Below are 17,459 nucleotides of genomic sequence, written 5' to 3'. Positions count from 1 at the left end.
AAAAATCTTTTTTTAAAATTTTTATGTATTCAAAGTAATTGATCACGTTAGATTAGTTAATGGGAAGTTTAAAAACATAATTGATCAGTGTGACTGTTATTATGTCATCTGTTAGTTAAAACTTGATAAAAACTAAAATAAAAAAGTTTAAAATCTTCGAAAGGACTAAAATAAAAAACACAAAAAATAGGAAAAAAAATATTTATTTAAGCTGATATATTCGCTTCATGTTCTTAGTATGGTTCTCCTTTTTTTCCATGTATTTTTTTTTTCTTTCAATCATCTATGTGACTCTGTCTTCCTTCACCCGGACAACCCAAGATATCATATCTCAGAAAGTTTTTAACTATTTTGTGAATATTACACCATAGGATAAGATTTGCAAATTTTTCTTGGAAACTTGAAAGAAACTTGTGTGATGTTAACCTTAGAAGTCAGTCTTTCTTTGCCTTGCACCAGATATTATAAATGTGACTTGAATTCATGCTTTGTTTCTCACTTTCTCTACCCTTCCTAATAACTAAACTATAGTTTATCATCATGGTCATGAATTTTCTTCTCTCCATCCTCTTTTCTCTTTTCACTTTCTTCTCCTTCAACCCTGTCTCCTCCTTTGCCTCACAACCCTCTTACAAAGATCACTGTGCTTCCACTGTTCCAGACTCAACCCCCACCACCAAACTCAGCCTCAAGCATTTCCCTCTTGGTGATCATCACACTGGTTCGTACACAGGAGGTGATAGCATTATTGATGTTGGTGCTTCTTGGAACCGCTTCTCCTTTTACCTCTCAAAAAGGAACACACGTGCAACTCAAACCCCAAACCTTTTCAAACTTGAAGGAACTGTATCATTTAGAAGCACCAACACATTCAATGATGGTGGTGGTTCATATTATGGGGGCCAACGCCGTTACCGTAAAGGTTACGTAACCTTCAAGCTTGAAGGGTTTTGGCATGCGTCTTCAGGGAAGGCTTGCATGGTTGGGATTGGGAGTGGTTATTCCAAAAAAGGTAACTCTCTCAATGTGAATGCTGTTTTTAAGCTCAATAATGTGTTCAATGCAAGCAACATCACTAGCTTGGTTAGTGGAAGCTTGGAGAGTTTGAGTCCTCAAAAGGATGAGAACTACTTTGAACCCATTTCTGTGTTGATGTTTCCAAAAGGAAATTACAGTTACACCTTGGATTCCATAGAAGTTGCCAACGAGTTCTCTCATGGGAGTGATGCTGAGCAAGGATTAGCATTGAATTTAAATTCATTGAGTTTTTGCAAACCTCCCCTCTCTTGGGGGATTAGGAGACTCCAATTGGAGTACTCACTTGATTGCCGTTCTTCTAAGAATTGCACTTCTATAAGTGGGAGTTTTGGTAAACTTCCATCTCTAATGTCTTTGACAAGCACTGGATGTTCTCTTACTACTGAGAAACATAGGTTGAGGGTTCAAGTGGAATTTTCAGATATTGGTTCTTATTGGATTAACCAAAGTTTTGACCCAAAAGCTATGTTAGTAGGGGAAGGATGGTGGGATGAGAAGAACAACATGCTGTGTGTAGTTGTTTGCCATGTCATGGGCAACTCATCATCATTGTCTGGCACTCATGTTGGTGATTGCTCAATAAGACTAAGATTGAGATTTCCCTCAATTTGGTCAATAAAAAACACTATTAGCATAGTGGGGCAAATTTGGAGCAACAAGAGGCCAAATGATTCAGGACATTTCAAGATGGTAACATTTAGAAATGATGAGGAGAGTGGGGTGGGAGGCCATGGCTTAAAGTATGAGTATAGCCAGCTAGAAAAGGTTAACAAATCATGCCCTAAACACAAGCCTAATGACAAGGGGAAAAGATATCCTGAGGCCTATTCTGATGACATGAGATTTGATATGTCAATTAGAGAGTCCAATAAAAGGGTAGCATGGGGTTATTCAGCACCCTTAGCTGTTGATGATGAATTTTATGAGTCTGGCATGTATGCATCTTCTTATTCTTTCTCAAGTTTCTCAACTGAAGTTCCTGATGGAACCCTCAACATCAACGACAACAATGGTAGCTTATTTAACATGAGCTACAAGATTAGCCTCTCAGTGATATCATATTCAAAGATAGGGGACAATACTTCTGTGTTTAATTTGTCCTCTGAGAGAGTGAAGATCTCTGCAGAAGGAGTTTATGATGCCGGAGCAGGAACGTTGTGTATGGTAGGTTGCCGTGACCTTCTCTCAAACACAAACACTGAGATACCAATAGCTCATTCTGTGGACTGTGAGATTCTACTGAAGTTTCAGTTCCCATCATTGGACACATATGATGGAGGCTACATTAAGGGAAGTATTGAAAGCACGCGTCATGAATCTGATCCTCTTTACTTCAAGCGTTTAGACATATCTGCAGTGGCATATTATAGGGAAGCAGCAAGAAGAAATGTTTGGAGAATGGATGTGGAAGTGATGATGGCTCTGATATCTACAACTCTATCATGTGTTTTTGTGGGGTTGCAACTCAACAAGGTGAAGAAAGAACCAAATTTGCTCCCCTTCATCTCCCTTATTATGATGTCAATTCTTACTTTGGGTTTCATGATACCCCTTGTTCTCAACTTTGAAGCTCTTCTCACTCAAAATCCCAACAACACAATGCGGGTGTTTAGAAATAATGGATGGCTTGAGGTTAATGAAATAAGTGTGAGGCTGATCACCATGGTGGCTTTCTTGTTGCAATTTCGGCTTCTGTATCTGACTTGGTCAGCAAGGAAGAGTGGTGAGAGCAAGAAAGGGCTATGGATTGCTGAGAGGAACAGTGCTTATGTCACTTCACTCTTGTATGCAGCAGGGTTATTGATTGCATGGTTGTTGAAGTTGAAGAATGGAGATAATAAGGATTCTGTGTATGTCCCTATGTACCAGCCTTCACCTTGGGAGAACATCAAGTCTTATGGTGGTTTGGTTTTGGATGGTTTTCTCTTGCCACAAATCATTTTAAACCTGTTTTTAAACATGAGAGACAATGTTCTTTCATTTTCTTTTTACTTTGGAACTACTTTTGTGAGACTCTTGCCACATGCCTATGATCTTTACAGGACTCACAGTGATGCTGCCCTAGATAGTCGATCATACTACTATGCTGATCCAAGTGAAGATTTTTACTCCACTGCTTGGGATATTGCCATTCCATTGGGAGGTATCCTATTTGCTATGATTATTTACTTGCAGCAACGTTTTGGTAGCCATTATATTTTGCCTCATAGGTTCAAAGGGTCTAAGGTATATGAAAAGGTGCCTGAAAAGGTGCCTGTGGTTACTGAATCAGAAGCTGAAGTAGATACTACCAAAATATAACATGCTCCTTATGTCAAGTGCAAATGGTCTGATCAGGGTGACTCAAAAATGGTCACTCTCAAGCAGTTCTGCTCAATTTTCATGTATTTTAGCTATGAAGTTCTGTAATTCAAATATAGTGTCTGCCATATTTTTTTTTGTAAAATACTGCTCGTGTGGCTGATGAAGTAAAGCCTTGTGCCCTTTTCCTCTCAATTTAATGTTAAATTAAGTGACTTGAGTGCTTTTGTGGATTATAGAATTGGATACCGATGAATCTCCAGATTATATTTTTAAATTTTGCAAGGTTTTTGACTTGATGCAGCAGGTTTATTACATCTATTACTCCTAGTAAGCCGGTTTCTGTTTACTATTATAGACTATATTATTTTTATGAAACACTACCCATTTATTTTAGATGTTGTATATAGTTGCAGAAAAATATTTTAGATCAAACTCCTCTAAAGTTAATATCTCCCGAGTCAGAAAATAAAGGGTGTGCTCACCTTTTAAAGTAAAGCAAATATAACTTGAGGATGGCTGAAAATCCTCTATCATCTCACTTAAATATAAGTTTCATAACATATTATCATATTATCTTTTTTTTTATCTCATCAACACAGAAAAACTCGTAAAAGGATTTTACATCATAATTAAGTATGATTTAAATCTAGGTCACCTCTTATTCTAACTCTCATTGACTTGAATGTTGGAATTCTTACATTGCATCCTACTCGAAGAGTGCCTGGAGCACATCTAATCTTCATCACTGACTTGAAGGCTCATGAGTGACACATGCTCTCTAGTTCTAGACTGGTAAAGAACAAAATCTATTTCAAATATAATAGATATCTCCACCTGCTCCTTTTAGGGACAAGTTCATTTTAATAGTCTCTTATCTAATTATGTTTAAGATGCCTGATTCTTGCTCATCAAGTTTTGTTTTTTTGGTCATTGTGAAAAGCGGTAAGCAAATAATGTTAAGGCTTATAAGTTAAAATATGTCTGTGATTTCTAATAAATATTTAAATTTTATGTTTGTTTTTTAATAAGTTTTTTTTTTGTTTTTGTACCCTGATAAAACAAAATTTTTATTTTTTAGTCCTTAATAAATTATTCAATTTTTTTGTTTGCTTCCTAATAAAAAAAATTCATTTGTTATTAATTCCTTTAAAAAAGACTTTAACAAATGAAAAAAAAATTCATCACAAAACAAACACAATTTGTTAATATATCAAGAACTAAAAAAACAATATTAAAGACTAATAATAAAAAATTTATTTTATTAGACATTCAAGGTAAAGAAAAAATTAATCAGAAAATAAACATAAAATTTGAGTATTTATTAGAAATGAAAAACATATTTTAACCTATTTATAAAATAATATTGGTTATAATTATTTAGTCAAATACATGCCTATCGTGTAATTTTTTTCATTCCTCGTGTACCGTAGTATATATTTTTTTCCTTAACACTATTTGCATGAAGGATAAATCATAGAGGAAAGAACACATGGGAAAAGGAACTAAAAAGGATAAAAAAAAATAGAGTAAAAATAAGACGAAAAAAATGTATCGTTTTGATGGATAAAAATATGAGAGAGAAAAGTCGAAAAAGTTCTTTCTTCTTACTGGAAAGAATGAAAAGGATATTTAAAAAAAAATTATGTAATTTTTTTATAATTATGATGATGATAATAATAATAATAAATTTAATTTAACCATTTAAAAATCTGTACTATAATATTTTAAATATATTAATTAAAAAACACGTTAAAGCAGCCTGATGGGAGCCTGATATTTTTTTTTTATAAAATATAAGTTTAAGTGAATGAGTTCCTGAAACAACAACACTTGCAAAATATGTGAGATTAATGTTTGAATTAAATTAAATAAATAACTATTTGACGTGTATTTTGATCTTGACTAAAATCAGTTTTGTAAGCGATGACTTGTTCCAAGTCTTTGTGGGGTTGAACAAGAGCACGTCCTTATATATATATATACACTCAACAATATGTCGATTTCATTAATATGGATGGCACCTACAAAAATTGCCGGCCAGACCTTTTGTTCTCTTACTAGTTACTAAACAATAAGTCAAAAAACATCGAAGGAAACGTTCCCAAGTTTGAAGTTTCTATATCATTTGTTCACTCCATGTCATCCACTCATATAAGTTAAATCAAGCTTTATCAAGTTTCGAAATTGATTTGAGCTTAAATAAGACGCTATACCATGATTGTAGTAATCTCAAATAATTTTAAATATGTTATAAGTGTTATGAAAATAAAAGACAACAGATATTGTAACCAAAAGAAAAACAAAATATATAAAGATAGTAGAGAGATCTTTAGACTGAGGTGCCATCTCCCCTAAATTTTACTCATTACAAAGATAGTAGAGAGATGTAAAAAAAGTATTATGTAATATTTTGTTTACATAAACAAGAGATACATAACAAAAGATTGAAGCTGTAAAAAAACAAGAGATTGAAAAAAATTTAGCACGTCTTCTTAAAATGAAATCCTTATGAAAGGAAGTTAAATATATCATATCCTTATCAGAAGAAATAAAATTAAATCTAATAAATGATATTTTTTTCTTTTATTTGTTGTGTAAAAATGAGGTGTTATTGCATAAAGGAAGACGAGGTGTTGGATTTATATCCACTCAACAATCTCTAACCTATCATTTCACTCTTAATTTGGATTAATAATTTCGGATTCAGTAAGGCTCCGTTAAAAAAAGTAATCTATATATTTACTGAGACAAAGTAGTTTTTGTCTATTAATCTTTGTTGGAGACCATGGACATATATAAAATAGGTATTTATTTAATACTCAAAGATGAATTAAAATTAAAATTCTAAAATATTTGATTCCACTTCCTCCCTACCAACCATTGTTATTGTTGGTTTTTTTCCTCATAAAGATAAATACGGTGGCAGAGGGAAAACTACGTGACCGTTTACATAGGGTAAATATCAATTAATAGTCGTTTAAGAGGGCCTTAAAAATGTTAATGCTTGAGCATGCAAAAACGCACTTGTGATTGTGAGAGACAGCACATATTGGAATGGTGCGGCACCAAGAAAAAAAGTAATAATTGTAAGAAACTTACAAATCAAATGATCTTTTTGACAATAGCTTAAGCAAAACATATATAAGAGTTTTAAGAGTTTCTTATTTATTTGAGAGTTTCTTCTACAAATTACTTGATAAAAGAGCTTAAGAAAAAAAAACATATACACAAACAAACCATTCCTTGTCAACTCTCTTTTAATAATACTTAAGTCAAGTGGGAATCCACCCTCTAAATGAAAGTGAGTCATCTAATATCCATTGATCATGAATGTTATTATATCCACCAAGTTATACACAAGACTAGTAAATTGGGTCCATATGCCATAATGAACATTTACGTTATTTTCCAAGTCTAAACTTAGAAAATTCATCAAAACTTCCTAGAATTTTTGTCAAAGACCGGTAAGTATCTTAATTTGGATGCTGTGTTTAAGCTTGATAATGTGTTCGATGCAAGCAATATCACTAGATTGGTTAGTGGAAGCTTGGAGAGCTTGAGTTCTGAAAAGGGTGAGAATTACTTTGAACCCATTTGTGGTGATGTTTCCAAAAGGAAATTACAGTTATACCTTGGATTCCACAGAAATTGCCAATGAGTTCTCTTCTGGGAGTGATGCTATGAAGGGTGGTTTGTCATTGAATTCATTGAGTTTTTGTTCTCGTCCCCTCTCAAGGGCTATTAGAAGACTCCCCTTAGAGTTCTCTCCTGAGTGCAATTCTTCAAAGAACTGCACTCCTTTTAGTGAGAGTTCTGGTCCACTGCCATTTCTAGTGTCTTTGAAAGGCATTTTTCGAATACTGGAAACTATTGGATTAGCGAGAGTTTCAATCCTAAAACTATGTTGGTAGGTGAGGGATGGTGGGATGAGAAGAAAAACATATTGTGTGTAGTGGCTTGTCATATCATAGGCAACACTTCATCCTTGGCCGGCACTCATGTGGGTGATTGCTCCATAAGACTAAGATTGAGATTCCCCTCAACTTGGTCAATCAATAGCACTAGTAGCATAGTTGTCCAAATTTGGAGCAATAAGAGTACTAATGATTCAGGCTACTTCAACATGATAAAATTCAGAAATGAAGAGGATGGTAGAGTGGGAATTCAAGCTACAAAGTATGAGTATAGCCTACTAAACAGAGTTAAGATGTCATGCCTAAAACACAAGCCTGTGAAGAACAAGGGGAAAAGATATCCAGATGCCTATTCTTCTGACATGAGATTTGACATGGCAATTAGAGAGTCCAACAAAAGAGTAGCCTGGGGTTATTCATCTCCCTTGGCTGTTGGTGATGAGATCTCTACCTTTGATCAGAATGTCTCAAGCTCCATTGTAGAAGCTCCTGAGGTAGTACTCAACAGTGGTGGCTTGTTTAACATTAGCTACAAAATCTTACTGTGGTATAATTCAACCTCAAATGACAAGAATTCCCTGCTTAATCAGTCCTCTTGGTCAGTGAGGATTTCTGCTGAAGGAATTTATGATTCCGGAGCAGGAAGCTTGTGTATGGTAGGTTGCCGCGATATTCACTTGAATTCTCTCAAACCAACAGCTCATTCTGTGGATTGTGAGATTGTAGTGAAGTTTCAGCTCCCACCATTAGATGCAAAAAGTGGAATCTTCATCAAGGGAAGCATCGAAAGCACATGCAAAAAGTCAGATTCTCTTTACTTCAAACCTTTGGAGTTATCTTCAGCTGCATTTTACACTGAAGCAGCAGAAAAAGCAGTTTGGAGAATGGATATGGAGACCATCATGGTTCTGATATCCACCACTCTAGCATGTGTTTTTGTGGGATTGCAGCTGTATCATGTGAAGAGACACCCCAATGTGCTCCCCTTGCTCTCACTTGTTATGATGACAATGCTTACTTTGGGCTACATGATACCCCTTGTTCTGAACTTTGAAGCACTTCTTGCTCAAAATCCTAACAACAAAAACTGTGTTTGCAAATGTTGGGTGGCTTGAAGTGAATGAAATAGCCGTGAGGCTAATCACCATGGTGGCTTTCTTGTTGCAATTTCGATTACTTTAACTAACTTGGTCATCAAGAAAGAGTGATGAAAGCAATAAAGGCCTTTGGATTGCTGAGAGAAAGGCTACTTGTGTCACTTTACCCTTGTATGCTGCTGGCTTATTGGTTGCATTGCTGTTGAAGTTGAAGAAAGATGGAGATGGGGTTCCGGTGATTACTCCATTGAACCAAAATCATTCATCTTGGGAGAACTTAAAATCTTATGGTGGTTTGGTTTTGGATGGCTTTCTCTTGCCACAGATCATTCTAAACCTGTTTTCAAACATGAGGGACAATGTTCTTTCATGTTAATTTTACTTTGGAACCACTTTTGTGAGACTGTTGCCACATGCTTATGATCTTTACAGGACTCATAATTATGCTCGTGTAGATAGTGGGTCATACTTCTATGCAGATCCTAGTGCAGATTTTTACTCCACTGCTTGGGATATTGTGATTCCATTGGGAGGTATCTTGTTTGCTATCATTATCTACTTGCAGCAACGTTTTGGTGCTCATTGTATTCTGCCTCAAAGGTTAAAAGGATCTAAGTTATATGAAAAGGTGCCTGTGGTTGCAGAATCAGAAGCTGAAGTAGAGACCACCAACTTGTAAAATTCACTTTTTGATGCCTAAGTGCAAATGGTCTAATCATGGGGAATCAAACTTAGGCCATTTCTAATTTCCTGTTTTTTAGCTATGAAGTTGTGTTGTTGCAATATATATAGTGTATGCAAAATAAATTTTGTTACAGTAAATTCATGTGGCTGATTAAACGAAGCCTTGTCTGCTAAGGAATTTTAATATAAATACAGGCTCAGTATCAGTACTTTGGTAGGTGACAGACTTGGATCATCATATTGATTCTCTAGATAATGTTTTTCAAATTACGGAAAGTTTGGTTCCTAAAACTTTCTCAAAAAGTATAGGAGTGTTTTTCATTAAAAAAAAAAAAAAATATATATATATATATATATATATATATATATTTACCTTTAGGAATTTGTTAATTATATTTCTTATCTTTAGGATGGTATTGAAATAAAGACAGGGATCTTATTTTTATAATTTAGACTTAAGGATGTTATCAATTTTTTTAAGTTTAGAATTTTGTTAATATTTGAATATTCCGTTACACTTTGTGGCTTTATGTATAGAATACAACAATAAAAATTAATTGGTACACTGCATAACATATCTGGTATTCTCTAAAAATTATTTTTCTGCTAAAAAACCAACAATAACTCTTTTGAATCCCACTACGTAACAAAAATTCAAAGCATTTGAACATACCAAAAAGCCAAGCTTGTCACGAGTTAATGAAACACATCAGTATATGAAATACGACGCGTTACAGCCAAGGGTAGGAAAGAAAAATTCGTATTAAGATTCCTCAAACTTAAGGGCAAAATGCTCCTTGTTTAGCTATCATAACGTAAACAATAAAGAAAACTAGCTTTTAGTAATTTAATTTTAACCAACTCCAGATATTCTTTTTTTCGTTTTATCCAATGTGAAAAATTTTCTTTGTTTAAGGTGAAACTTTGTTTTATTCAGCTTTTGTCACTTAACTTTCTTATCCATGGTCAAGGAACCTTTATCCATCAGAAAACAAGTAACTTATTTATTTGTCTGTTGAGCGATATTAACATGGAAATCTCATTACACTCCTTACAAAGAAACTCTGCACAAGAAAATTCACTCTATAATTCATTTTAGCCAAATTGTGCTAGTTGTCAAAGTCCTTCACATGCCACTAGGTAGATATTTACATTGATGAAATTCTCCCAACAAAAGGAAAGAAATTAACATCACTTGATCTTAACTACCCAATAAGATGGCAGTTTCAATTGGCATGCTGCCTCAGCAAATACATGTGTTTTCTCAGTTGTCTTGATATGTGCTTCAGAAATTTATGTTCCAGAATATGTTGTCAACGCAAAGCATCTTGAAGAGATGAAAGTGGATTCTTCCAAGTTCAACTTCTTGTTTCAGATGTGATTTCAAGTGAGGCTTGTCCAGAACAGCTATAAAGATGTGAAGGATCATAATTAACAGCCTTGTCTGGTCACATTTTCTACAAAACTTAAATCATCCACTTTGTAAATTATTATGTTTCTAGTAAACAGTTTCGACAAACCGGGCAAGTGGCATTGTCCTTCAACCAATGCTCTATGCAGTAAGAATGAAATAAGTGATTGCAAGGTGGAAGAATTTGGCAAGATTCCCCGGTGATGAAGCTCTCCAAACATATGACACAATCACTACTACAAAATGATCTCAACTCATCATCTTGATCTTGTCCATAACTTACGAGTTGTGGCAGTTTGATTGATGGCCCTTTATGAATTGGTCTCATCTCAGAAGCTTGTATATATGTTTGTAATCTTTCCCTGCCATCACTTATTTCATTGAAAGCATCTTGGTAAGTCAGAAAAGATTCAACTACCAAAGTCCTTATTGTTCCCTCTTCAACATCATCCTCAAGTCTTTCAAGAAGAATGTCGGATATAGTTTCAAAGATTTTTAATAGAAGAAGAAGAACTATTGTTGAAAATATGGTGGCTATACAAAGACATACAAACAATATTAGAATCACATTAGAAGCATTAGCAATAAAATATGAAAAGGTAAGAGGGTCCGGGGCAGATTGAGGGGCAAATGATTGAAAAACAGCAACCATGTTGAATGATTTGAGAAACAACTTTTGGTTATCTTGACTAACTTCTTGGTGTTTTTTTTTTCTTAGAAAGTTGTAGCTTATGGGTTACATTAATGTCAAGTCTCTTGGATTTTGTTGAGGAAAGGGAATGAATAATTTGAACATGACATAATTGCATTTGTTGTAGATACCAAATATAGATGCTTGGTTTGCATAAAGTCTTTATCTTTAGAAAAATATAATCCGGTATAGATGGCAGGGTTTTTAATAGAAGACTTTTGTCATACCCTTGAATTGACAACTTCGCAAATTGAATCTTTGACATAATATATACTGTAGCAGTTGCAATTGAGGAAACCCAATTCACAAAAGCTCATTGGAAACCTCATGTCCTAAAAACAAGAAAGTATTACATGTTGATCTTTACGAGACACACGTAATTGAATTTTATTAACTTTTTTTTCATGAATTAAAAATATCAATTATATATCCTGAAAAAAATTGTCGAGACTATCAATTATGAATATGTGGTGGTCTAATACCATATAATAATTTCTTATAAAAAAGACCTTTAACCTTAGGAAGTAAAAACAGATTCCGCTCCTTTTCTTTATTTATTTTGTTGGTACTCAAGAGGGGCAGGAAAGCCAGAACCAGAGTCTTTGTGATGGTATTATAGTTGCAAAATGAAAAATAAATGAAGAAATAAAAGTGAGAAATTTGATAACATGGTAAGTAAAAGATGGAGAACATTTTTTTCCAGTCAAATTGCTTAAATTTAAATCTCAGTGGCAGAATATAAATATGGAAAGGAAAATGCTGATTTGCAGGAAATGAATTTGGTGAAAGTTGTACGCGTTGACATGAATTTTGAGATGATTCTTTCAAAATTATGTTTTCTTTAACTACCCTTTCTGGTCCCATTTATGAAAGACATCAATCCTTTTTCTTTTTTTACAAGGAAATCAATAATTCATGCTGATTTTACCGTGGAAGCTAGGGGCATTTTTCAAAGGAGCTTAAGATTTTATCAATCTTACAGAACCATTAAATTCGATGGTCATGATTAAAATTAACAAAATAAAATACTAGCCGCATAAGAGTTGTACAACATTTTCATCATATTTCTTTAATTTGTAAATTTGAAACTATGGTCTCTGAATTTGCTAAATGGGAAGCACATCATGACACAATTTAATCTAAAACTGAATTAGTAGCTATATACACTTTTCACAATTACAAATTATCTATATACTACTACGACATATTGGACAAGTTAGTTTCTTCTGCAACCAGTGGTCTATGCAGTCCGAATGAAAAATGTGCTTGCACTCGGGAAAAACTTGACACAATTGGCCAACTTCGAATTCTTCCAAGCAAATGGCACATTCACCACAACTTCTTGTTACACCATGCATTCCATAGTTCACCAAAGGGGGCAATTTTTTGGAAGCTCTAAGTCTTTGTCCTCTTTTCTCGTAAAAAACTCCTTCAAATGCAGTCACCAATGTCCAAGCATGCAAATTGCTATGCACAAGGGCATGGAATATGGTAACATGGTGAGATGGCACAGAGTCCCCATAATTGGCTAAATGTGTAATACCCTCTTCAATATCATGTTCAATTGGCCTCATTTCCATTAACCAGAAGAACAAACCGTTGAGAACTTGATACAAGATGAAGAATAACACTGTGGGTATGAATAGAACAATGAACAAGGTTGGAAGATCAAATGTGATGACATACACATACATGTGCATCAAACCATCAAATGGTTCGCCCAAGGGAAACAATTCTGTGAACTCGGCCATGATGTGTTTTTGTGTTTGTTTTGGTGAATTAATGAAACCTTGGTGTGTGACAATGACAATGACAATTTGTGTAATGTTTTATAGGTTCGAAGGAATTGTTACGTATCTAGAATGTTAGTGCCTGTGCATTTTTTGTTTTTGGTAAATAGGGCTGTGCATTCTAATTATATGGTTTTATAGTTTATCCTTAACAATTCCTGATAACAGAATGCATACACATCCATTAACCGTTAGTGAGGGAAAAAAGGCTGGTAGATTTTATTTATTTATTCTTTTATCAGGGAGAAATTAAAAAACAAAACAACATAACAAGAAACAACTAAAGGCTGCTAGGTTTGGTTTGGTAAGACACGTTTTGTAATCTATAATGTCACGGAATTTTTTTCATTTATAAATAGTATATTTCTGAGAATATTATAAATATATTTAGCATGTCTAAAATACTAGAATAATACCCGTGTATTCTTATTCGTTTCGCACGGTTTAATTAAATTTTATTCATATTTTAAAATGATTTGTGTAAATATAACTAAAATAATCTATTATTACATTATTATATATGTTTTTAAATGACATATTTTTTAAGTTTAAAATATTTTTGTTCAAATTCTACTATTTTAATTTTAAGTTTAAATACCTATAGGATAGGACACAGGTATAGCACACAACAATGTTATTAGCAGTTGCTACTAATTGTAACAAGTCACACAACCATATTATTCTCAGTATAGTTGATTTGTTGTATACTATAGATTGATGCATGGTTATCACTTAGTTATATTGGATTGTCATGTTGTTTAATGTTGTGTGCAGAGGGGATTTGAAAATCATTATGGCATTAAGATTTCCAAGGTTTAGTCAAGCTTAGCTCAAGACCCACTAAAACCTATTTTAGGAATAAGCCTATTTTAAGTTTTTTTTCAATAACACTAATCCACCAAGGAATATGATTTGTTTCAGTTTTGATATAGACCATGGACCCAAAGCAGTTGAGTATATCCAGATATGCTTTATTATTTCCCATCACTTGGTTTCACAATGCCTTTTTGCTTGTTACACCTCCAGTTTTTATGCAGCCAAAATTCAACAAAACATCAATTCTTTAATATTTAAGCGCAAATAACTGTTAAATAATTATTTTTAAAGACAATTTTGCCTTATTTTCTATTATCAAAATACAATTATTTAGCAGTTATCACTGGCCTTCACCATAAGGCTTCCCTATTAAGCATATGGTCCCACCTCTGCATCAAGAGAAATAAATCAATAAATTCACCTTTTTCTTTTTAATGCATTATAATGTTTTGGCAGTGCTTAAAAGTTAAAACTCAAAGCACTTCTTTTTGCCAATAACATGGTCTAAGTTTGTGATCATTATATGCTTCAGAATCTTCGCCTGAGCCTTCTGCCGAGCACAACCTGGGAGTTCTTTTGGTGCGTATCTTCTGAATCTGAAATACAGTTTTGCATCTGTTTCTATTGGTTCCAGGCTGTTATATGGGCTCTCTTCCATGATTGGCAAGTTATTTGTGCAATTTCTAATATTTTAAAAAACAGAAACATGTGCAATAATTGTATTCTGATTGCCTTTGTTTGGATAAATGATTCCCCTCTGGTATGTAAAGTAAGAAATATATCTAATCACCATTCTGATTGTGTTCCTTTTTATTTCCTCTTTTGGGTATTAGGTTCATTGTTTTTATTTCTATGGAAGCAAATTGAACACCTCAGATGTTGGCATGTCTTGTAATGGGACAGGCACCTTTTTGTGAAGAGTAGTGAAGGGTAATAAAGAATTGGATATATTTGTGAAATAATGTTATTTTCAATTATGCTGTATAATTTATCCCCTATAGGTTATTAAACTTTTCCCATTGTCATTTCTCGGGTTTTTAAACAAAGGACGACCAAGTCTTATTGCCATTGAGGATCCACAGGTTTTGTTGGAAGAACTGCCTTTTGCTTTTATAAAAATGAATATTTTCTTTCTGTCAAAATAAATAAAGCAAGAAAGTGGACTGTATATGATGGAATTTTCATGATTTTTCCTCTTGCTTATGTTTGCATTTCTCAGTTATGAGCTTATTTCAATTTACTTGGGTGGAGTTTTCTTTTTTTTCTTATGGGTGGGGATAAAATGGGGGGTTTGATTGTTGCTGTTGTCAGTTTCTTTTAGTGGACTCTTGATTTTCTAGAGGTTATTGAACAGTTATGTCCTATTCTCTAGCTTCTTTGAATCTCTTTTGCTTCCCTTTCCAAGCTGGAGGATATTTGATAATCTTCCTTTAGTCATACTCGTTCTCTCAGTTGCATTCTTCCACAGCCTTTCTCTCTTTATTTGGTCTTTCTGATTCTTTCTGATTTTTCAAAAAAAGAATATTTGGAGTCACTATTTCCATTTCCAAAGCCATTAGTCCCATGTTATTTTCGAGCAATTGCTGAATATTTTATGAAGGAATATACTAAAAGTGGAAATTGGAGATATTTGCGAACCAAAATGCTAGGAGAAAACTATTCATACTTGGGTAGTAAACGGCAGATTTTCTAAGCTGGGGTTGAATAGTCTTGGAAGTCTGTCTTCACTGCTTTCTGTAGTAAATGCCTTGCAATTTATTTTTTTATAATATGAAGTTGATTGGCACTAATTATTTTATACATATTAGACAAATTATTATCGTAGATGTGGTTGATTGATTGAAGTTTTATTATTTTTCTGGCTGAATCAGGCACCAGAGAATGACATTGGGAAGAACTCCTTTATTTTCAGGTTTGTTTATTTTTTCTAGTAAATGATATTTATCATAATAGTTTTAGAAAAATGTTCTATTTATTATAATAGTTTTAGAAAAATGTTCTAAAAGTGTTGAGAAACCAATGCATTGAGCATTAATTGTTTTAAAAATGTTTTTCAAATTCCACAAAGGACAAACATGTATGATGCCAGAAAACATGTATGCTTTTTTTCTTTTTATTCATGACGTGTAATTGTTCTTTTGAGCCTTCTACTATGATCTTTGTAATGTTGGTCCCCTAATAATACTTTACTCCAGTCAAGTCTGCCAAATTTTCTATTTAAGAAAATCAAGTCCTTTTGTCGCAATATCATCCAATTACTAATGGAAATAGCTGACATGCGATTTTCAGGGGTTGCATAACATGTTATTTAGGTGGTCCTCTAAAATGACCCTTTGTGACATATAGGATCAAAATGTATGATCCATTGAATTCTTTTTACTAAACTACTTGATCTTTTTTAATCTTTCACGTCACAGTAAGCAAGTATTTTTACATGACTAACTTAGCAACATATGATATCACGTGAAAATTGTGTGCCACATTAGTTATTTTTTCTGTTAGCATTAGATGATAATAACTAGGACTTGTATTTGGTTCAGCTTATATATAACAGCCATTTTGTCTTTTCCTTAGAGAACTTCTGAAAATTAAGCTAAGCAAAAATTTAAAAATGCTGAACTAACAAATTTGGGGTAATTAAAGCAAAAGATTGGGAGACCAAAATCACAAATAGATTATAGTTAAAGGATCAAAAGTGCAATTAAGTCTATTGATAGGTGTTCACCTGTCACTATCACTGACTAAAATTAAATTCTTATTATTTTTCCCCAGTATGGAGATCAGGACATGTTATGCAATTGGCAGTTAGATTACGAAGAAGAGCCTAGCACACGTTCTTCAACAAAGAAGAGAAAATCTTCGTCAAAAAAGTCAAGTAAGAAGCTAAAGGAAAATGGGGAACGTGGAGAATGACTCTAGAAAAGAAAACAGAAAAAAGAAGAGAAGAAAGAAAAAAACATACCAAGTTGATGCGAGGTTTCTTACAAAATGGAATGCTTAGGGATTGTAATTTGATCAGTGGTTTGAAAGTGAAGGAACAAGGCAGCATAAGCGTAAAAGCAAAATTTGAGTCCAATGTTGTCACACGACCCAAGGTGCGAGCTTTTTGCATGCCCATGGTAACGTGCCTTTAGTGTTTTTAAGATCAGGAATCATATACAATATTTTTTGAAAGGGTTAATGGTGACTTTAGTCTCTTAAAACACTATTAATCCTTTATTAAGTTTATTTATATGTTGTCGTCTGTCCAATTTTGTTAAAGAAGTGAAGATACCAACTCTAGAGACCAAAAACCAATGTAAAGAGAAATAGATGAGATTATGAAAGAAAATGAGTAAACAAGGGTATGCTAATGCCGTATTATTTTCCCCGTCATGAATGCAATAATTTAGTTTTCTTTATTCCATAATGCTGTAAGATTTGTCTTAGTGTTTGTTTGGTGTACCTTCAAAATAAATCTCTCTCGAGGAATATTTTAATGTAAATTTTATTGTTAATCTAATTTCATATTAATTGTACATGATTTAAGGGCCTTATTGTATACGTACTTATCATTTTCGCAGATTGATCATAACTCCAGAGAAGTTGCATTCCTTTATGCAATTAGCATCTGATAATAATTAATGCAAGTATCTTAGGGAAGAATGCTATACATATAATAGTTTTTCCATAATGTTAAATAAAATGTGAATGCAAACTGCAAAGTATAAGTCA

The 17,459-nt window shown here is 33.5% G+C and overlaps 3 protein-coding genes and 1 long non-coding RNA gene across 4 annotated transcripts; 3 read left to right on the top strand and 1 right to left on the bottom strand.

The window, feature by feature from the left end:
- The first annotated feature begins 540 nt into the window (after positions 1-540).
- Positions 541-3,339, top strand: LOC102660202 (uncharacterized). Its single transcript, XM_006593237.1, has one exon. It carries the CDS (start codon positions 541-543, stop codon positions 3,337-3,339), a length of 2,799 nt encoding a protein of 932 aa, XP_006593300.1.
- A 3,904-nt stretch (positions 3,340-7,243) lies between these two features.
- On the top strand, positions 7,244-9,032 carry LOC106795349 (uncharacterized). The gene is made up of 3 exons (XM_014764780.1): positions 7,244-8,347; positions 8,562-8,692; positions 8,786-9,032. The coding sequence occupies exons 1-3, from the start codon at positions 7,244-7,246 to the stop codon at positions 9,030-9,032; spliced, it is 1,482 nt and encodes a 493-aa protein (XP_014620266.1).
- A 3,294-nt stretch (positions 9,033-12,326) lies between these two features.
- On the bottom strand, positions 12,327-12,890 carry LOC102660073 (putative RING-H2 finger protein ATL19). Its single transcript, XM_006593236.1, has one exon. It carries the CDS (start codon positions 12,888-12,890, stop codon positions 12,327-12,329), a length of 564 nt encoding a protein of 187 aa, XP_006593299.1.
- Positions 12,891-14,191: 1,301 nt separating this feature from the next.
- Positions 14,192-17,230, top strand: LOC102668651 (uncharacterized). The gene is made up of 3 exons (XR_417283.4): positions 14,192-14,324; positions 15,617-15,657; positions 16,518-17,230. It is a non-coding gene; the product is annotated as an uncharacterized lncRNA (long non-coding RNA).
- The last annotated feature ends 229 nt before the right edge of the window (positions 17,231-17,459 follow it).

This window comes from Glycine max, chromosome 12 (assembly GCF_000004515.6).
Source record: "Glycine max cultivar Williams 82 chromosome 12, Glycine_max_v4.0, whole genome shotgun sequence".
Taxonomy (NCBI): Eukaryota; Viridiplantae; Streptophyta; class Magnoliopsida; order Fabales; family Fabaceae; genus Glycine; species Glycine max.
This window is presented reverse-complemented; position numbering and strand designations above follow the sequence as displayed.

Bases quoted from the DNA above. Each gene is read 5' to 3' on its own strand.
- LOC102660202 (XM_006593237.1), top strand. From the start codon at position 541: ATGGTCATGAATTTTCTTCTCTCCATCCTCTTTTCTCTTTTCACTTTC.
- LOC106795349 (XM_014764780.1), top strand. From the start codon at position 7,244: ATGTTGGTAGGTGAGGGATGGTGGGATGAGAAGAAAAACATATTGTGT. The intron at 8,348-8,561 runs GTTTGCAAATGT...TTGCTGTTGAAG, and splicing joins ATCCTAACAACAAAAACTGT to TTGAAGAAAGATGGAGATGG. The intron at 8,693-8,785 runs GTTTTCAAACAT...TGATCTTTACAG, and splicing joins CCACAGATCATTCTAAACCT to GACTCATAATTATGCTCGTG.
- LOC102660073 (XM_006593236.1), bottom strand. From the start codon at position 12,890: ATGGCCGAGTTCACAGAATTGTTTCCCTTGGGCGAACCATTTGATGGT.